Genomic DNA, 22,059 nt, shown 5'->3' on the forward strand with positions numbered 1-22,059 from the left:
CCAGCTTTCATATTGGTGCAGCCCAAAATATATTAAAGAACTCAAATCAAGTCAGTCAACAAGGTCTTGATTTTCAAGTCCATGCTGGAAATCCAACTTAAGATGGTAGGTTTCTAGCTGTATATTAGCTTTTGCAAGCAAGTAGACCATTTTTGACTAGTAACAAACCAGCAAACACCTGATCATGCCATATTAAAGGCTAATTCACACTGCAGTGACAAAATAGGTCAAGCTGGTTTTTAGAACATGTTAACTAGCTAGATTCTAGTTGGTCTTAGAGGCCAACACATGTAGAACAGAAACAAACCAGCTACCAGCTGGTCATGACATCTTTAGGTGATCTAGCTGTTTTTTTGGAACAGAGTGCTAGTTTCTAGCTGGTTTAAGCTGGTAAATCATCATAGACCAAAGAAACAACAACAAAAAAAGGTGATCAACCTGATTGTTGGGACATTGCAGCTGGTTTCTAGCTGTTCATTAGCAGGGACACCAACATTGGGTCAAAATATTAAAAAATAAAGGTAAAGGTGGTCATGCTGGTTTTTGGAACATAATACCTGGTTTCTAGCCGATCATTAGCAGGTGGACCACCATTGGGTCAAAAAACAAACAAAAAAAAGGAGGTGGTCACGTTGGTTTTTGGGACATGGTAGCTGGTTTCTATTTGGTGAAAGCTGGTCATCAGCTGGTAGACCAATCTTGGACAAGTAACAAATCAACAACAACCTGGTAAACCAGATTAAGATGCTCAAACTGTTTTGGGAACAACATAGATGGACAAACAGCCATGGAACTGCTTGAACCGTGGAGCATGTTCCAAAATGACTAATTACTGACTTAAGAGTAAATATTTGCACTGTTAATGGCATCAAACCATCTGTGTTATTTGTGTACAACACTGAGATTTTCTTAAATAATGTGTGTGCATTTAAATGGATTAATCAAAACAGGTATTTAGTTATGTTAAGAAGCCTTTTCTCATAAACAGCAAACATAGTCTATAAATTACAAGCAAATGCAAATATAACTGTATTAAAGTGTTTTGTTTAGATACTGGTAGTGGTAGTGATAGAAAGTTTTCCACAGAAAAAAGATGAACAATACTCTATACTGTATAATGTGATTTTTGGCTCATGAATTCCCAGAAATGCTTGTCAGTAGATGGCTGTTTTGTTAGGCATGTACACAGCTCAAGGCTTGGCACTGCTTTGCTAAGAGGGTAAGGTCAGGTCAGTAACAGAACGGTGGTCTCTGATGTGGGCCTGCTTTAGCGTGATTTAAATATCATACAAGCGGGGGCACTAGTGAGCAGTGGCCACCCATCATTTCCCATCAGCTGACAAGACAAACAATCTCTGCTCCACTAGAGGATTTAAACACTCAAACTCTCATCAGGTGCTAGAAAGAAAAAGTACAAGACAGATGTTTGTGGAAAAGGTCAAAGGAATTGTGTATGGAGTTATTTTAGATAAATCTGTCCAACATGTGACAGAGGTTTTCAAGTATTTTGGGGTGTAGCCTTTGCGTTCTTTCTCACACAATGTGTAATATGTGATATGGGTACAAAAATATTAGGTAAATAAATCCTTACTATTTGCAACAGGATCTGCTTAAATTGAAGGAAATTATATAAAAATTAAAAATAAAAACCTGTGTGATGTTAATGATTCATTTGCAGTGGCAATATGAAAAAAGATGACTTTATTGTCACAGTTATTATCAAAAGGTGACCCGGTGACCCTGGACCACAAAACTATTCATAAGAGTAAAAATGTCCAGTGTCACATTATATATGTTTTATAAATATTAGAAATTTACAAAAACAAGTGACACAAAATTATTATAAAATGTTAGTAATGGTTCTTAAAGATATATTTATATTTCTGATTTTCTTACATTGCATATATTTTTAATCTACTGTATATGAAGTAGTAAATTACGGTCTGAGGGCAGGTGAAGTATAATCTAATGTCATAATTTTGATCAAATAAAGAAAAAATCTGATTAAATGTTACATTTGTGTTAAAAGTGATTAAAGTGAAAATGCTGTTATTTAAAACATTATAGTTTGATGCTACAATTATAAATTTTTTAATGTTTAACATTTGCCATTATATTGGTAAAAGCAGGTATATTTCAGCTAAACAGAAAGTTGGGAGACTGCTAATCGCAGATAGATTAATAAACTCTGTAAGTCTGTTTAATAATTAAGGAATTTCTTACCAGGAGAAAACACCCATAAAGCCATTGAGGAGCAGGAAATATGCTCAATGTAAATTGGCAAGGAGGCGGAGTATGGAAAAACTTTAAGTAGGAGATTTGATTGCCCTAGGGCCTTTGGCTAGAGGAGCTCCTGTTCACTGTCTCTCTTTCTCCATTAACCTCAATCAGTCACAGGAGGTTCTCAAAGCTGATGGAAGGAGCTTCATACAACACTGAGCAGGACAGAAGCAGCTCCGAACACAGGTAAGACACATTCTATTACATATTATTAGAATCATTCTGTTCATTGGCACAATCAATAATTGGCAGATAGAACTGCATTTATTTTAAGTGGCCTGTGATTTGTATTGTATAATAATTTGTGGATATGAAGAACTGTAGATGTCAGATAAGAATAAAATAAGGATAAATAATCCTTAAGAATAAAATTTTAAGGATCAATGAGTATATTTATTCATATTTCTGCATGCTATTAATAATTTATATGTGTGTGTGTGTGTGTGTGTGTGTGTGTGTGTGTGTGTGTGTGTGTGTGTGTGTGTGTGTGTAGTTTATCAATTTTCAATCAAAAAATAGAAATAAAAGAAAGAAATAAACTATGATTTTTAGGCCAGTCTAAACAGAAGCCTTGTGTAAGTTTTACTTCATCTTTAATTAATAAAGAATTTTTTGGAGGCTTCTGTAGTGAGCGCTTGAATATACTGGGGTACCTTTTAAACTGGAAACTGGCCCTGTCAGTTTTCAGTTGGCCTAAGTAAAGATTATATAAGAGCTGAGTCAAAGACATACAGTCCCAGTGAGAGGAGGACAGTACGGCTCTGTTGCTGCGGTATAGTCCCTCCGCTGATAGAAGTTTGAGAGCTTTTTCCAAAAATGCAGTCTTGAGCTCAGCCAGCCCAGCTCATCTTAGCCTGACATACATTTGAGAGGCTTGTATTTTATTTACACAAATTTGAGCAATGAATGAATGAAGGTGTGAATAAATCTGCATGCAAAGGCAAACTAACTCAGTTATTCTCTTTTTCAGGAAACACATCCATTATATCACAAATACCTGTAAGATAGTTGAGGAAAATAAATAAAAAAAATAGCATTTTAGGATTTATATTATAAATTCAAACCATTTATTTGTATGAAAAACTTGACACCTTAATCCAGCATAAAATGTTAATCTCAATAGTTTTTCTCCTCATTCTAAATCCTGTGCTTTCTCTTCAAGGCACACTTAGCGAGAATAAAAATGGCACTACCAAATCTAAGGAACACACTATTAGCCAAAATATTCCCAAGCTAGTAACCACAACATTTACCACCAAAGTGAAAATCCAGACCCATGCTGCTTCTTCAAAAAGCACCAATCTGACTCTTCCTTCCATACCGAAGCCCGTTGTGGATGGTGTCCAGAAACCTGTGCCTACTCTTCAAGACACGCTTAGTGAGAAGAAAAATTCTACTACTAAATTAAAAGGAGACGCTATTAATCTAAATGTTCAGAAACCAGTAACCACATTATCAAATGGCAAAATGAAAAACTCAAGTCAATCTACTTCCTCAAAAATTACCAGCATTAGTCAGACTCTTTCATCCACTGCAAAGCCTACTGTAGATGTTGTCCAGAATCCTGGGCCTGCTCTTTCTGGCAAACTTAATGAAAAGAAAAATTCTACTGCCAAAACAACCGCCAATACCGGTAGTCTTAATCTTCCAAAATTAGGAACTACAGCAATAAATACCAAGCTAAAAGACCAGACTCGTCCCACTTCCTCAAAAATGAGCAGCGTCAATCAGACTCTTCCATTCACTACAAAGCTGGTTGCTGATGAAATCATACTTAGCAAGAAAAAAAATTCTACTGTGAAGTTAATGGTTCAAACTATTAATGTTAATGTGTCAAAGAAAGTGGCTACATTATTAAACACCAAAACGAAAAACCAGACTCAATCTACTTCCTCAAAAATTAGCAATGTCAATCAGCGTCAAGATATCGTCCAGAAACATGTGCCTTCTCTTCAGGACCCACTTAGTGAGAAGAAAAATTCCACTGTTAAGTCAACATCCCAAACTACTAAAGTTGTGACTACATTATTAAAGACCAAAATGAAAGACCAAATTTCCTCAAAAACCAGTAGAGTGAATCAGACTCTCTCATCATCTACAAAGCCTGATGTGGACACCATCCAGAAACCCATGCAAAGTGTACAAAACACAGTTAGTGAGAAGAAAAATTCTACTAATAAGTCAACAGTCAATAGTGTTAATGTTAACGCTGAAAAACCAGTAAATACATTATTAAAGACCAAAATGAAAGACCAAATTCAATCTACTTCCTCAACAACTAGTAGAGTGAATCAGACTCTTCCATCATCTACAAAGCCTGATGTGGACACCATCCAGAAACCTGTGCAAAGTGAACAAAACACAGTTAGTGAGAAGATAAATTCTACTACTAAGTCAACAGTCAATAGTGTTAATGTTAATACTGAGAAACCAGTAACTACTTTATTAAAGACTAAAATGAAAGACCATATTTCCTCAAAAACTAGTAGAGTGAATCAGACTCTCTCATCATCTACAAGGCCTGACGTGGACACCATCCAGAAGCCTGTGCAAAGTGTACAAAACACAGTTAGTGATAAGAAAAATTATACTACTAAGTCAACAGTCAATAGTGTTAATGTTAATACTGAGAAACCAGTAACTACATTATTAAAGACCAAAATGAAAGACCAAATTTCCTCAAAAACTAGTAGAGTGAATCAGACTCTCTCATCATCTACAAGGCCTGACGTGGACACCATCCAGAAGCCTGTGCAAAGTGAACAAAACACAGTTAGTGAGAAGAAAAATTCTACTACTAAGTCAACAGTCAATAGTGTAAATGTTAATACTGATAAACCAGTAACTACATTATTAAAGACCAAAATGAAAGACCAGATTTCCTCAAAAACTAGTAAAGTGAATCAGACTCTCTCATCATCTACAAGGCCTGACGTGGACACCATCCAGAAGCCTGTGCAAAGTGAACAAAACACAGTTAGTGAGAAGAAAAATTCTACCACCAAGTCAACAGTCAATAGTGTAAATGTTAATACTGAGAAACCAGTAACTACATTATTAAAGACCAAAATGAAAGACCAGATTTCCTCAAAAACTAGTAGAGTGAATCAGACTCTCTCATCATCTACAAGGCCTGACGTGGACACCATCCAGAAGCCTGTGCAAAGTGTACAAAACACAGTTAGTGATAAGAAAAATTCTACCACCAAGTCAACAGTCAATAGTGTTAATGTTATAGCTGAGAAACCAGTAACTACACTATTAAAAACCAAAATGAAAGAACAAACTCAACTTACTTCCTCAACAACTAGTAGAGTGAATCAGACTCTTCTATCCTCCTTGAAGCCTACTGTAGATGTTGTCCAGAAACCTGTGTCTTCTCTTCCAGCAACAACTGGCGCAAAGAAAAAAACTAGTACAGAGTCAGTAGGTCAATTTATTCATGTTAATGCTTCAAAGTCAGTAAACACCAAAATGATAAACCAAACTGTTTCGTCAAAACCTAGTAATGTTGGTCAGACTCTCTTATCTACACCAAAGCCTGTTGTAGATGTCCAGAAACCTGGCCCTACTCTACAAGGCACAATTAGCAAGAAGAAAAACTCTACTTCTAAGTTAACGACTCAAACTATTAGTCATAATATTCCCAAGCTAACTACATTAGTGAATACCAAAATGAAAAGCCAGACTCATCCGACTTCCTCAGAAACTAGTAGTATCAATCAGACTCTCCCATCTACCTTAAAGCTTGAAGTGGATGAAAGCACACTAAGCAAAAAGAAAAATTCTACTGTAAAATCAATATCCAAAAATATTAATGTTAATCCACTGAAGACATTAACTACATCATTAAACACAAAAACAATAAACCAAACTCAGTCTACTTTTGCAAAAATTATCAGTGTCAGTCACACTCTAACATCCACCACAAAGCCAGATGTTGAAATCACACTTAGCGGGATGAAAAATTCTACTGTCAAGTCAACACCCCAAACTATTAATGTTAATGGATCAAACCCAGTAAATACTTCATTAACCACCAAAGCTAAAACTAAAACTCAATCTACTTCCTCAGAAATTAGCAATGTCAATCAGATGGTTGCATCTACCACAAAGCCTGTAGTCAACAGAGTCCAGAATCCATCTAAAGACAAACCTGCAGAGAGTTCACCAGTTAAGGTAGTCATCACTGAGGGTTGTATTCCTCAGGAGTCTCAGACAGACTTAGGTAACGGAACCAAAATACGAGAAACAGAGCTCAGTTTGAATCCCGGATCTCCTCTGGTAATGACTCATCACATCAACCTGGTTCAAGGAGCCTGCACAGGAAGCTGTGACACTGAGATGGCCACACTGAGAGACAGAGTTGAGTTTCTTGAGAAGGAGATGGCAGCAATGAAAAAAATGTGTAAGTAAAGTTATACTGTAAACTAATAAAGATCTTATTTGTTTTTAGTTAACCATAATAATGGCACTGATTAATTGGTAAAACAAGCATTAGCAATCTAAAATGTGTGTAAAAATTTTAACAGAATATAATTCACACACTATATCATCTATCTTCAGGTGTTCAGTGTACAGGAGAGCAGTGCCCTAAAAACTGCAGTAGCCAGGGCAAGTGTGAAGATGGGAAGTGTGTTTGTTTCCAGGGCTTTAGTGGCCCAGACTGCAGTGGCAAAACTTGCCCTTCTAACTGCAACAAAAAAGGGAAGTGTGTGAAGGGAAAATGTGTGTGTCAGACTGGTTATACGGGCCTAGACTGTAGTAAGGGTAAGTAAGGCATTTGAGAGTACAACATTGTTAAACTTTAATGTTAATTGGAATGGTTCACTACAAAATGAAAATCTGATAATAATAATTTACTCATGGAAACGTTGTTCCAATAGAATTGTCTTTCATAGAGCATAAGATAATTTTATCAGAATGTCCATGCTGCTGTTTTCCATACAATGGAAGTGAATTGTGACGAGGGGCTGTCAAATTCCAAAGATTGAAAAAGCATGATGAAAGTATCATAAAAGTAGATAATTTTAGAGCTAAAAAGTAAATGGTGAGCAGCAGACTGTGTGAGCGGGGTGGCAACAATTTCCCCTCCATGCTCCAAGCATTCAATAATCACTCTGCTCCAGCTCCGCTCCAGATTCACAATTTCCCGCTCCTCACTCCACTGATCAGAAACACCACTCCACCTTAGCTCTGTGGCTTAATTATTTCACTATGCTTCAAAAATCAAAGTTCTGTTCAGAAATTATATTAAATGAAAAATAAATACATAATACTAGAAGAATAGTTTTAACATGGTTTATTGGGACCCCATACAATTAGCCCAAGTCCATATTAAATGACTGCTTAACTCATTTGGCTTACTTGTCTGTGCAATGTCTCTCTCTACTATGGTGAAGCTGAGGGTAGTTACTTCAGAAAAAGAAAGAATATACTGTAACATTTCTGTTTTTCTTCATTCCTGAGGGTATGCACATGATCTGTACGTTATGTGCGAGCTTGTGTGCTCTGTCCGTTTGCAGCAATGTAGCAGCACATTAGTTTGGAGAAGAGATTAACAAACTGTACAACTTACAACATGCTTTAATTAACGTCCCGCACTCGTCCATCGCCATTTTAACATAGCTAACTAATTATGTTTAATGCACGACTTGGCACAATTTGTTCTGGTGACGGAGCTGTTGTGGAGCATTCTCAGATCAAGTGAAAACCTCAACGCTCCTCACTCCAGGCAAAATCATACCTCTCCACTCCTCGCTTTGCTCCCACTAAAATTCAGATAAACAATTTTGTGCATATTTGCTAGCAGTCTGTTCTGTGTATGTGCTGGCAAAAAATTGTGTCCTGGCTGTAAATAGGGGGAAAACAAAGTTGATTTTACTGATCAGACTGAGTACCACAGAACTCTGCTCAGAGAAATATACCTGAAAAAACGGGGTTATAATAATTAATATTGGGAAATATTTCCAGCGCAGAAGAAACCTGAGCTTGAAGTTAGTCAAACACCTGAGTAACTTTGGTTTTGTGATGTTTCACAGAACCAAGATACACATTTGTAATATTAGTTATAGTAATAAGACTGATTAATCCATACTTGTGCAAGCTTTCTGTTAACAGCTGTTAGTTGTTGCCTGTGTTGGACAGCATGTTTGCGAATTTGGGGACAGAGCAATAAAGGCAAGGGTGTGTTGGAAGTGTCAGTTTCAAATATCAACAGTTTTTTCTCAGAAATTACTTACTGCACCATTAACAGAACATGGTCCCAAACCATTTTAATAGTAAGAAAAAAGAGCAGCAGGAACATTTTGCTAAAAATTTTGTGCTGCATTTCAATTTGGGCTGAACTATTCAATTAAGAATGTATTTAAGTCTCTCTCTCAATTATTTCCCCAGCTGTTGAAAAGAAGGTCACAGTTACTGTTGAAACAGTGGCTATGAAGATCCCCACTGCCAAACCCAATACAAAACATGTGAAGACAAAGCCAGACAAGACCATATTCGTGAAAAAGACAGACACCACAGCCAAGCCAACAGTGAAGCCAAGTCCAACCGTGTCTCCAGGTAAAGCCCCGTCCAATACCACAAAGAGAGACAAGGTTATTAAGACTATTGGACAAGTTCTGCTAAACCATGAAGGTAGAAGACGTCAAGAGCCAGCAAAAAAAGGCAAAACAACAACCATAAAACTAGAATTAGACAAACAATCTCAAACTGATCTCACTGACACATCCAAGAAAAATAATCTTAAAGATGAGCCTGTCTATCAGAACTATCAGAGATCTGGAAAGAAAGTTAATGGAACCTCTAAAGTTTCAGAGAATGTGTTTAAAGGCATCAAAGAATTATCTAATTCAGCTGTGCCCAAGACAAATGTAACTATTAGAACTGTAGGTGATCAAGCAAAAGAAAGCAAGACTATTAATGTTACATCTATTGGAAAAGAAAAGAAGCTATTGCACAGTAATGTAACAATTCTCCAAGCAGAGAAGTCATCTGATAAGCATGTAAATGGGACAAGTTTTGAATCCAAAATTTATACAAAGCATTTTAACAAAACTATCAGCAGATTATCAGTCATTGGATCAGTTGAGGTTCATAATATCACTTCCACCGGTTTCATCATGTCTTGGGAAGCTCATCAAGACATGTTCAAGAACTTCACTATATCAAGAAGGCAAATCAGAGGAGGAAATGAAGATTCTGAGAAAATTCAGGATGGAGCAGAGGCTGTAAATGTAACAGATGTCCAAAGGCCCAGTTTAAACAGAACATCAACTAAAGTCCAAAGTAGCAAACCTGAAGATAAAACTGTGAAAAAGTTCTCCCAAGTTCTTGCTGGTACAGCACGGTCGTATCATTTCAAAGGCCTTCAACCTCAAACACGGTACTCGGTTTCCTTGTTTGGCTCTGGTCTTGGTGTACGATCCAAAATTCACCGCCTTACATTATCCACAGGTAGGTTTCCCATATTTCCTGCTTTGGTTCACTGCAATAAACACCAATGAAGAGCATTTACCCTCCTGCGGTGTGCTGGCATCATTTAAAGTATGCTTAAATCTCTAATGAATGCATGTAATACAGTACCATGTGCATTTTAAATATTGATGTTGGCAAGACCCACTTACTCTATTTTAGTCATAAATACTAGGCATGAGTTCAGTGACATCAGGAGCACAAACCAGCCTTAGATTTTCTTTGGCTGTCAACTTAACATAGAATTTCCACTGCTAAAATTAATGATGTGTACTGTATTGGTGGTGAATGGGGATATTCAAAATTCACCATTAAATAATTTTAAGAGTGAATGCACCAATTGATTACTTGAATGATATGGCATATTTATGCAGGAATATAAATGTCTCAGAACTCTTAAACCTAAATTTGTGGTGATATTTATTAATGTCACTGACTTCAGTTTAAACTGCACCAAATTTGAGTTCCCTGTCAAGGGAACTTCGAACTGTGTCCTCTAGGGGTCGCTTTGGGGAACACCTCGTCATGACCCGTGTCTGTAGCATACTTTGAAAAACGCCAACGTGTTGGCCGGCGACAGCCTCTGACGTCACTACCGGCGCGACTATAAATACGCGCCCGTAGGACCCGTCACTTATCTTCTTCGTCTTCATTGACTGTTTTGTTTGAAGCGTGCATCTGAGAAACGACCAAAACGGTAAGAGCGATCTATCATTGTTATCATGGCATCCACTAGCAAGGCGTATAAACAGTGTGTGCATCCATGTCAGCGTTATTTGACACATGATAACACACACAGTCTTTGCGTCTCTTGTTTGGGCAAAGAGCACGCTCGCGATGTCCTTTTTTCTGTGAAAAAGCTCCACTCTCGTTTGTCTCTCTTTTCGAGGTAAGAGGGACAGCCATCTGTTTCCCGTGGCTCAGGACCCGCCGTTGCCGAAGCACGGAGGAGAATGAGCTCGTGGGGATCACAGGTGGATTTCGCTGAGAAGTGTAGAGGGGGACTTTTCCTTTCACACTCTTCGGTGGCAAATGAGAGTGAACTTCAGGAGGAAGATGCGTTGTCATTAAACCATTCTGATACTGAAGTTAGTGCTCTGCTGGGTTCTACCCAGAAAGAACAGGAGATATCTGAGAGTGGTGAAGAAGCTGAGGCTGAGCCTTCTCAATCCTCCTGTCCTGCGTATGGGGAGCTGTTAGAGGTTGTGGATCGCGCCATGGCAAAATTAGACTTGCCATGGTAGCTTGCCAGAAAAGTGACGCCGCGAGGTAGCCTCGATGAGCGTTATTTGTCTGACCATAGCCCTCCAGCCCAGGTGAGCCTTCCATTCTTGCCAGACTTACATGCAGAAGTCGAAAAGGAATGGAAGATGCCGTTTTCCTTTCGCATCCATCGGTTTCAGCATACGAGTTATGCTAATATCAATGGCATGTACGAAAACGGCTATGAGAGGATGCCCCCTGACGCTGGCTAGCTATCTCTGTGGGGGAAACATCCTCTCTTAAATCTCCCTCTTTGCCATCTAAGCCCCTCCAGGATACATCCCGTTTAAATGGTAAAGCAGATGCAGCAGCAGGTCAGGCTGTGGCTTCGTTGCACATGATGGCAGTGCTTCAGGCTTACCAGGCTGACCTGCTGAAGGACCTGAATACAGGCGAGGGCCTTTCAGCTGACCAGGTAGCCGAGCTGCGCCGCACCACAGACCTCTCTCTCCGTGCTACCAAACAGGTCGCCTCCGCCATGGGTAGGTCTATGGCGGCCATGGTGGTAACGGAGAGACATCTGTGGGTGAACCTGGCAGACATCGGGAGGGAAGAAAGGGGGTTTCTTCTCGATGCTCCGGTCTTGCCTTCTGAGCTTTTCGGTACCTCCGTCGAGATGGTGGTCGAAAAGTTCAGGGAGGCAAGGGCGCGCTCAGCTGCCTTTAAATCACGAAGAGGTAAGCAGGACCTGAGGGATGTGATTCAGACGAGGCAGCGTTCTCGTCCGGATCGGAGCGAACCCCAAGTAGTTACTCACTTCCTTTGGATGTTTTTAACTTCTGCTTATATCCTCCCCTGCCTAATTCCCCTGTAACCACCAGCTCTCCACCTGATCGAGGTTAGGTGGAAAATTTCTCACATAACAGTCTCCTATGCTGGATCTGTGATGTTTTTGGTTGGTCCTATATTCATAGTAACCACCTTACTGATGGTCCGGACCAAAAGGGGGCGCCCCGTAAGCGGGACTCCGGTACAGGAGGGTGGGTGAGTATGTAACCCTTTCTTTATCTGCTTATGGGTGTTATATTGCTGGTGGTTATATGTCTACTAACAAACTCTGTGAGTTTCCTTGCAGCACTGCAGGGAATTTCATGGATGTCCGGCCAGGTCACCCTGAGGGGCCGCCTGGCCGCTTGGCGCATCCAGCAGGATGTCCGGCCAGGTCACCCTGAGGGGCCTCCTGGCCGCTTAGCGACGTCCAATGGGAAGGTGGAGGTGGTAGTTACGGAAGTCTTTCTGTATGTACTGCCTCAGGTGATGCTCCCCTCGCTTGAGGTTTGGAAAATTGGAGCTGGCCTCTCCCGTGTGATCCAGCGCCTCTGCGATGCTTAGGAACCTTTCAGTACACACGCTAAGCCTGTGTACTTTCTCAAAACCTCATGGTAGTCAGTGTGCACGTGAACACTTTGCGCACTGTCTGAAATCCACGTAAGTGGTAAGTGTGCACGCAAGACTCTGCACACTTTCTGAAATCCACGTAAGTGGCAAGTGTGCACGCAAGACTCTGCGCACTTTCTGAAATCCTGTACGGTAGGGGTTACGCGCTCCGCTTCGTTCCCTTTCTTAAGATGATTAGCCCTGGGTTCCTTGGGCTTCATTCAGCCAGTGTGTATTTGTTATACACCTCAAGCATCGCTTCCCTCAACATGAGGGGCTGTTTGGGCAATTCTCGTGCTAGTTTAGCAGCGCTCCCCTTTTCCAAAAGAAAATGGGTCGCCTATGAGCGTGCTACTCTGAGCTCAGAGTCCTCCTCTCATATGAGACTGAATTCTCTGTTTTTTCACCAGAGCGCTCCAGTACTACATACTGTTTTTGAGATGCACTGTGAGAGCAGACATCCTGTTGAGGCAGGGGCTGAGGCTTGGGGAATGGTGCTTCGCACCAAGGTGATGAAGCAGAGTTGGAAAGGTTGGCCAGACTTGGGTGGATCGGTTTGCGACTCGAGAGAGCATCGCACTATCCCCTCTGGCTTCCTCTGACTCATCCAGCTCCACTGGGGCTGGACGCCATGGTACAGGCGTGGCCGAGGCTTCATCTGTACATTTCTTCCTCCAATTGCTCTGCTCCCGGGCCATTCCATCTATGAGATGCTCTATCAGAGTGCCACGAGAGCCCCTCTTTAGAACAGTATTTGTAAATCCATGCTATGGTAAGTGTGCACGTGAAGTCTTTGCACACTTTCTGAAATCCGCACTGTGGAAGTTCGCACGCTAGTACTCTGCGTTCTTTCTAAAATCCTATATGGTGAGGGCTTCGCGCGGTTGCTTCATGCCCTTTCTTGAGTCGGTTAAAGCCCCATTCATCTTGGGCGCCACTCCACCCAGGTATCCTCTGATACCTATCTAGAACAGGGCGTTGCTACTTGAGAACTGTTGAGACAGCTCTTTCGGCAGGTTTTTGCGAAAGCTAGCGGTAGCCCCTGTGTGACAGGCAAGACTTGGTAAAGAACATGCTAGGTTCTTAGCCGTATCCCTTTAAAGGAATCTTTTGTGATTCCAAGCCTTCAGCTCTACCCCGGGCCGAGGCCCTACAGGTATGTTGGGTATGTAGCTTAGGCCTTTGGACGTAAGGGATAATGTCATGGACAGCCGTCTAACCGTCCCAGGGGCGACTCGCAGTGAAATGGTAGAGTTGGTACTTAGTGTTTGCCATGATTCTGGCCTGCACTCCCCTCAGCAGGGTGTAGATCGAAGTTCCCTTGACAGGGAACGTCTCAGGTTACGAATGTAACCATGGTTCCCTGAGAGGGAACGAGACACTGCGTCCTCTAGCTCCCTCCCATGCTTCAGACGCAGCCTTCTTCACGAAGAAGATAAGTGACGGGTCCTACGGGCGCGTATTTATAGTCTCGCCGGTAGTGACGTCAGAGGCTGTCTCCGGCCAACACGTTGGCGTTTTTCAAAGTATGCTTCAGACAAGGGTCACGACGAGGTGTTCCCCAAAGCGACCCCTAGAGGACGCAGTGTCTCGTTCCCTCTCAGGGAACCATGGTTACATTCGTAACCTGAGATGATTTTCTTTGACTGTGCTTTATGAATTTTTGATATTTTTTTCCAGGCCCTGAACCACCCACTGACTTGATGTTCAGCAATATAACAGAGACTTCCTTTTCAGTATCATGGACAAAACCTAAAAGCATAGTAGCGGAATTTAAAGTCACTTACACCAACATTGTAACTGGTACTGTAAATGTATTTTGAGTTATCCTACTTTTCTGCTATGACTATTAAATGCTACTGTGTGCACCCTCACAATACATAATGATTTTGATGATTTTACTACCTTTTTGTACTGCAGGTGAAAGTGGCTCCATGTCTGTTGACTCCCAGCTGTCCCATGTTCTCCTGTCTAAGCTCTCTGCTGGCTCCACCTATGATATTACTGTGAGCTCAGTTCTGGAGACACTCAAAAGCGAGCCAGTCACAGCCTCTGTCACAACAGGTGTGAAGAATGCTTATTGTTTTTTGTTTCTTTTCACTTGATGTTATGGTTGATGCAGATGTTTTGGGGTCACTGATGTCTCTTTCACATTTCTATAAATCCTAGTGCCAGATTCTCCTACTGAACTAAAGATGGTGAACATCACAGACACTAAAGCTCTGCTGGTATGGAAACCATCACAAGCTAAAGTGGACAGCTACATACTCACTTATGGAACTACAAAATGTAAGTGCAGTCAGGCTTATAGATAGCTGGTTTTACACTAAACCATCATTGCTTATTCAATTATTGTTTTTTGTTTTTTTGCTTTCTAGCTCCTAATGTGACTATTACAGTGACATTATCTGGCAGTACTGTGGAGCATCAACTCAGAGGACTCCACAGATATTCTTTATACATGGTGAAAATCAAAAGTCAAGTCAACCGGCTCCAAAGTAGCCCATTCTCCACAACCTTCACAACAGGAAGTGGTGTGTAAATGGTCACCATTCTGTTTATTTACCTCAAGTTAACTAAATGACACAAAACCACTATAGAAGTAACATAAAAGTAATTTTAAAAGATTATAGTGTTGAGACTGATAATAACTAAATGGCCAATATTAAAAGTCAGTATCAGCCTCTTTTTCATGCCTGTATGTTTTCCAGGAGTGAAACTTCAGGTTGTGACTCCCGATGAGGTGACATTTCACTCAGCTGTAATTTCATGGAGGGCACCCCGTGTGGCTTTCAAAAGTTATAGGCTCATATACCAACTGAGCGAGGAAGTCAAGGTGATTATATCAATAACTCAATAGCACCCGAGACAAATTTAACAACCTTCCCACAATTTTCACTGACCCTCTGCTTTGAATTAACAGGAGGTGATTTTAAATCCATCTGTGACACATTATGAGCTGACTGGACTGGCAGCCTTTTCAAACTATACTGTGAAAATAGATGGAGAAAGAGATGGACAGTACATCAGTTTTGTCTTTGCTGAGTTTACCACTGGTGTGTAATGTTCGGTTTCATAACTAACTCAGTTTCACCCCTGGTTGTGTTCTATCTTTCATAGATTTGATTTTCTTTATTCTTGCTCTGTAGCCCAGCTCCCACACCCATACCCCACAGACTGCTCAGAGGTACAGCTCAACGGGATGAAGGAGTCAGGGGAGGCTGAGATTTACCCTGAAGGGAAGGATGAAGAGCCAGTCTGGGTCTACTGTGACATGGAGACTGATGGAGGAGGCTGGACAGTAAGAAACAAAAGCCTGGTTTGATACCTATAGTACACCCACAGCTTTCCCCATGAAACTGCTGTTGAAGCATGACATATTTTATGTTTGGGTCATAATTTTTTATTTTGTGTCACGATAGTGTGTCACAAAACACTGTAATTAAAAAGAATATATTTTAAAAAGTACATGGTTTTTGAATTTGAGTAAGATTTTGTTATTTTACAAATGCAGGTATTCCAGAGGAGAATGGATGGATCTACTGATTTCTTCAGGACCTGGAGAGACTACAGTAAAGGCTTTGGTTCTCTAAGCGGAGAATTCTGGCTGGGTGAGATTTTTCAAAGTCATTGTATTACTTTTTTTAGCAACCCAAAAATATATACATTGAATATATTTTCAATTTCCCAGGTTCCCACCTAGGGAATATCAGTTTAACAGTTTCAGGGACTTTGAATTACCTTTTTGCATCCTCTCTCCACAGGAAATGACATCCTTCACCCTCTCACCAGTCGTACACCAATGAGCCTGAGGATTGACCTGCGTTCAGGAAATGACACAGCCTTTGCCCATTATGCCAACTTCAGCATTAGCTCAGAGACTAACCACTATGAAATTGAGCTGTCTGGATACTTTGGCACCGCTGGTAAGAGAAAATATAATACTTTGTAAGAAAAAAAGCTGTTTTTGTATTAAGAAAGACAATCTGACACTAGCTATATTTTGTCTGTTTGCAGGTGATTCCATGAAATATCACAACCGCCGTCCATTCTCCACCAAAGACAGAGATCCAAACACTCTTAGCATCCACTGTGCTAAGGCCTACTTGGGAGGCTGGTGGTATAAAAATTGCTACAAGGCTAACCTCAATGGCCTCTATGCCTCCTACTCAGACAACAAGGTATTGCATCAGTAAACATCAGCGTTTCTGTATCTCAAATAAAATACAATGTTAAGGGCATCAAACTATAGCCATTATAGAGGCACCAGTAGGTCTGAAACCATCACCCGATTTCTGAGTATTTTTTTCTTGTCTCTTAGGGTGTGGTGTGGATAGACTGGAAGGGCAAAGATGCATCCCTCCCATTTACTGAGATGAAGCTTCGACCCTCCTACATCAGTCAAATGATCCCGGCAACCCCAACAACCCAAGGTTAAATGTACAGAGTGAATAGTGCACAATAGTGCAAATACACTGTACAAACTTCTACACACTGCTACTTCAATATTGTATATAGGTTAACATAAAATACAAAACAAGCTTTGCAAAGTAAATATGCAAACAACCTCCAACCAATCACAACAACTTTTGTAGGCAAGTTTTTTATATATATTTTTGTTATGTTATGTAGACTTTATGCATGTTTCGATGTACTTGTGTTAATGGAGGTCCATCATTGATATTAACATTTCCTCTACTGGAATAATATGCACTGTCTTTATCTATTGGTACTATTTTTTTTTCTTTTAACAAAATTGGTTTCCTCTCTGTGAAATTGATTTATTTTGATGTTGTAAACATGTAGACAAAATCAATAAAACAAAGTACTAACCAGTCCTGGACTCAGAAGTGAGATTTTATGTATTATTTTTAATATTTCTTTACATATTTATAATATTTTCATTATATTTACTAAATTTGTTTGCTGTTATGTGTCAATAGGCTACATGTAAATAATATAATATTATTTATAAATCTTTAAGCGTAGAATTAAAACCAAATAACTTTAAGAAAGTATTTGCTTGTGACAGTAGACAAATTTATGCTAACATAATGAATCTATTAGTGAATTATTACAGCGTGACTTTGTTTTACAGGCAAATCCTTTTACAAATATCTAGGTTTGGCTAAAACAGCAGTTGAAGCAGACTGGTTTAACAGTTGCTCCACTCCTGTGCAGAGCTGAAGGCTTAGATTGTGGTTTGGCTACAGACAGGATTCCGCCATACCTGACACTATACTTCTTTGATTGGTTTTTCAGGGTGGCAACTGTATTTCACTATATTCCTGAGCTTATGCTGAATCACTGCTTTATTTGCAATGAATGGGGCCTTTCCATCCTACACTTGTGGCATTATATCAGCATGGAGCTCGGCAGTAAATGTTGTACAATAGCATGCACAGTAACTTAGTGTTAGAGTCCACTTCCTTTTTTCGACTAAATACAAACCTTGTTGGTTATAAAGCCAATGGGGATTTGGTATCCTGTTATATCATGTATCAAATCATAATGTTAGTGGTTCAGTCTTCTTGCTTTTAGAGCAGGGGCGGACTGGCCATCTGGATGTTCTGGAGAAGTCCATCCAACGGCCACCGGCCTGCAGACTCATCATCAAAGAAAAAGTTTCAGATAAAGTGATGTTGACAGCCGACAAAAGGGGGCGCTAATCCAATCTATTTTTCCTTATAAGAAACCGAAACTGCTGTATATTATGGAAGCATATGGGTAGCATTATTCAATTTGGGATGTAATATTCAAAATGACAAGGCAATATGTAAAATGACAATGCATTTCTGTATTTACATTTACATTTTCCAATACATTTGTGCAACGTTTGGTGCAAAATGAAAATGAAAATTAAATTACATAATTTTCATTTGCCATTTCATACACCAGTTTTAATATGTAAAATGAATACTAATTGTAACGCTTTATAAGTTGCAAAATTAAAATGAAAATGTATTACAGAAATGATAAGATATGTATAACATGTTCAAGCAAAAACTGTGGCAAAATGATCATTTAAATGCTATTTTTCTTAAATGCATTAACACTCACAGTCAAGACACTTACGATTGCATTTTCATTCAGTGTCGCGCAATGAATGTAGCAAAATTCAATGTGCACATTGAAAATGCATTCCGAGCCGATCACGTCTCCGCCCCCTCTCGCCATGTCAATCCCTGCATGAACAAGGCGGGGCTTGCAGAAGGTCAGAGACTCAAATCTCAAGAAGAGGATTCAAGTGAGAGAACATGGACAAGACAGTTGGCCCGTGTACGTTTTGATCATTTCGGTTTATGGCTTCAATATTTCATTCGCACTTGTGGGCGGAGCTGAAACGCTGCTTTCATCTGATTGGTCGAATCGCTCCAGCTTCAGCTCGGTCTTTTCATTCTTTCAGGCAGAATAAGAGTCAGTGCGAGTGAAGCACTGTAATGTCTGAAACTACACTAACTGTTAATTAGCATAATATTTGAAATCAGATGTAGCTGGGCACATAATTCGTGCTGCTGCGACCTGCAAATTATTTCTAGGTTGTAGTATTGTATGAATATTGTCCCACTGATAAACACAGTGCAAATAGTTCTCTCTCTTTTGGATAAAAGTGAAGTGGAAATAAAAATCAATAATAGACTAAACAGTTCCATGTCTGTAACATTTACCAGTGCTCCTGTAGCCTACCCCAGAGCGCCCTCTCGCGGCTGTAGACGGTAATGTTTTTCTTGGTTCTGAAATGCGACTTAATAGTCCAATGCGACTTATATGTTTTTTTCCTCATCATGACGTATTTTTGGACTGATGCAACTTATACCGAAAAATACGGGTAACATTATTATTATTATTTATTATGAGTAATTGACACAGACTAGAACTTTAATGTTTCACCAAATTCAGCTCAGATCTTCAGACTCGTCTGACTCGTGTTGCTGTATAACTGGCCAGACTTACCTTCCCAAGAAATCCTATTTTATTTTATTTCATAAATTTAACTATATTTATTTCCACTTTACTGTTATCCAAGGAGACAGAACTATTTGCACTGTTTTTATGTGGGACAATATTAATACAATACTATAACCTAGAAATAATTTAATTTAACTGGCCAGACTTACCTTCCCAAGAAATCCTATTTTATTTTATTTCATAAATTTAACTATATTTATTTCCACTTCACTGTTATCCAAGGAGACAGAACTATTTGCACTGTTTTTATGTGGGACAATATTAATACAATACTATAACCTAGAAATAATTTAATTTAACTGGCCAGACTTACCTTCCCAAGAAATCCTATTTTATTTTATTTAATAAATTTAACTATATTTATTTCCACTTCACTGTTATCCAAGACAGAACTATTTGCACTGTTTTTATCAGTGGGACAATATTCATACAATACTACAACCTAGAAATAATTTGCAGGTCGCAGCAGCACGAATTATGTGCCCAGCTGCATCTGATTCAAATATTATGCTAATGAACAGTGAGTGTAGTTTCAGACATTACAGTGCTTCACTCGCACTGACTCTTATTCTGCCTGAAAGGATGAAAAGACCGAGCTGAAGCTGGAGCGATTCGACCAATCAGATGAAAGCAGCGTTTCAGCTCCGCCCACAAGTGCGAATGAAATATTGAAGCCATAAACCGAAATGATCAAAACGTACACGGGCCAACTGTCTTGTCCATGTTCTCTCACTTGAATCCTCTTCTTGAGATTTGAGTCTCTGACCTTCTGCAAGCCCCGTCTTGTTCACGCAGGGATTGACATGGCGGGAGGGGGCGGAGACGTGATCGGCTCAGAATGCATTTTCATCGTAAGTGTCTTGACTGTGAGTGTTAATGCATTTAAGAAAAATAGCATTTAAATGATCATTTTGCCACAGTTTTTGCTTGAACATGTTATACATATCTTATCATTTCTGTAATACATTTTCATTTTAATTTTGCAACTTATAAAGCGTTAAAATTAGTATTCATTTTACATATTAAAACTGGTATATGAAATGGCAAATGAAAATTATGTAATTTAATTTTAATTTTCATTTTGCACCAAACGTTGCACAAATGTATTGGAAAATGTAAATGTAAATACAGAAATGCATTGTCATTTTACATATTGCATTGTCATTTTGCATATTACACCCCAAATTGAATAATGCTACCCATATGCTTCCATAGTATATGGCTTAACTCTGCTCTGTTCAGTGAGCGATATATGATGTTGCTTCTCTAATTTTACATTCAAAAAACATGTCACATGAATTGTTTTTGCTTAAGTCATGTGTTATTTGATATCATCAGATGACAGCTCGATTTAAAATCAGGATTTCTGTGCAGATTAACATCTTGGGAGAGCTGGTTAAAGTCTCAAAGGGACAAATCTCGGTCACTATTTCATATTTATCCCATTGACTGACAACAGAAACAGTAAATTACATAAATGAAATAGTTTTACTGAGTATTTGGCTAAATTAAAATACAGTATGTGAGCACAGAGAGGCAAACAAATGTTCGACGACAAAGTCATGTATATGCTAATTAGTACATAACTTCAGCTACCGACATTTAATGACTTTTCAGACTGGCTTTAGCTGCTTTCCATTGAAAGAAGTTGGCGACACTCACACCAGAGCTGCACAAATTTCAAAGGTAAAATGCATTGTCAACAAAAGCTTTTTGCCAAATGCATGAAATAAATGTTTGCACTGAGCTATGTTCTTAGGGTTTCCACGGATCTTTAAAATGTCTTCAGTTAAATCTTTTAAATTTAAGGCCATGTAAACCCTTAAATGATACAGAAAGTCTTAATTATAAGAGTTCTTAAATTTGGGGATGTTTTGAGAATGTTCTGTAGGTCACTAATAAAACACAATTGGACCTCGGTACATTTGTTTGTTGCAGATTTACAGACAATGCAATTGAGATGTTTATTTGTTGGGGCGATATCGCTGTCAACTGATAAAAAAGTTTCCCTTCTGAAATACTATATCAAAATCTCTGGACAGCCCCCAAGTCCAAACGTTGACTGCTATTTATTACTCCACATTGTCTGACACGAATATTCCATTCATTTATGAAGAGAGAGACAGCAGTGATTCTACAATGAGTTACATTTGAGAGATAGGCCTATTGAGTTAGAAAACAGAGTAAATGAAATCACCTATAAGGTGCTAAGTCTGATTAAATGACACACACACGGATGTGAATCCTCAAATTCTGAACACTCGAATTCTGTTGTTTCAGGTTTCTAGATTTTAGGTTTATGCTTATCACTGTCAAATTATACATTTTGCATTCTGCTCTTTTTATATAGATTTCAAGTATTTTAGTTCGTAAAGTAATACATTTATTTCAATCCCCAACTGAAAAAAAAACATCACATAATTTGTTATGGTTTTACGGGTAATAATGAAAATTTTATTGGTTTTAATGGAAACTGGACGCCTTCTGTTGGTGGCTTTTGTTAAAACCAAAAAATCATAATGTAATGTGTCCAAAATACATTACAGGATACCATTATTTAATGGATAAAAGTTAATGGTTTGTAGTGGTATTTGTAGTGGAAATCTTTAGAATTTCTGTGTTGGTTTCTATTGTTTTTGTCAGCAGGGTCACCATGCGTTTTGTGATGTTATTTGCCATAAATGCGACAAGATT

General features: G+C 39.2%; 1 protein-coding gene across 2 annotated transcripts; it reads left to right on the plus strand.

Moving 5' to 3' along the window:
- Positions 1-3,317: 3,317 nt before the first annotated feature.
- On the plus strand, positions 3,318-17,116 carry tnxba (tenascin XBa). 2 transcript variants are annotated; one of them, XM_059567525.1, is made up of 14 exons: positions 3,318-6,688; positions 6,847-7,050; positions 8,677-9,738; positions 14,077-14,199; positions 14,317-14,460; positions 14,566-14,685; positions 14,775-14,930; positions 15,108-15,232; positions 15,320-15,452; positions 15,546-15,697; positions 15,911-16,007; positions 16,161-16,322; positions 16,414-16,577; positions 16,718-17,116. In XM_059567525.1, the coding sequence occupies exons 1-14, from the start codon at positions 3,388-3,390 to the stop codon at positions 16,832-16,834; spliced, it is 6,060 nt and encodes a 2,019-aa protein (XP_059423508.1). In that variant the 5' UTR covers positions 3,318-3,387; the 3' UTR covers positions 16,835-17,116. The 2 variants fall into 2 exon arrangements, with proteins under 2 accessions (XP_059423508.1, XP_059423509.1); XM_059567526.1 differs by lacking the exons at positions 3,318-6,688; positions 6,847-7,050; positions 8,677-9,738 and adding an exon at positions 9,752-10,219 and having other exon boundaries at positions 14,029-14,199.
- Positions 17,117-22,059: the final 4,943 nt, after the last annotated feature.

This window comes from Carassius carassius, chromosome 15, assembly GCF_963082965.1.
Source record: "Carassius carassius chromosome 15, fCarCar2.1, whole genome shotgun sequence".
Lineage (NCBI taxonomy): Eukaryota > Metazoa > Chordata > Actinopteri > Cypriniformes > Cyprinidae > Carassius > Carassius carassius.

Bases quoted from the DNA above. Each gene is read 5' to 3' on its own strand.
- tnxba (XM_059567525.1), top strand. From the start codon at position 3,388: ATGTTAATCTCAATAGTTTTTCTCCTCATTCTAAATCCTGTGCTTTCT. The intron at 15,698-15,910 runs GTAAGAAACAAA...TTACAAATGCAG, and splicing joins CTGATGGAGGAGGCTGGACA to GTATTCCAGAGGAGAATGGA. The intron at 16,008-16,160 runs GTGAGATTTTTC...CTCTCTCCACAG, and splicing joins AAGCGGAGAATTCTGGCTGG to GAAATGACATCCTTCACCCT.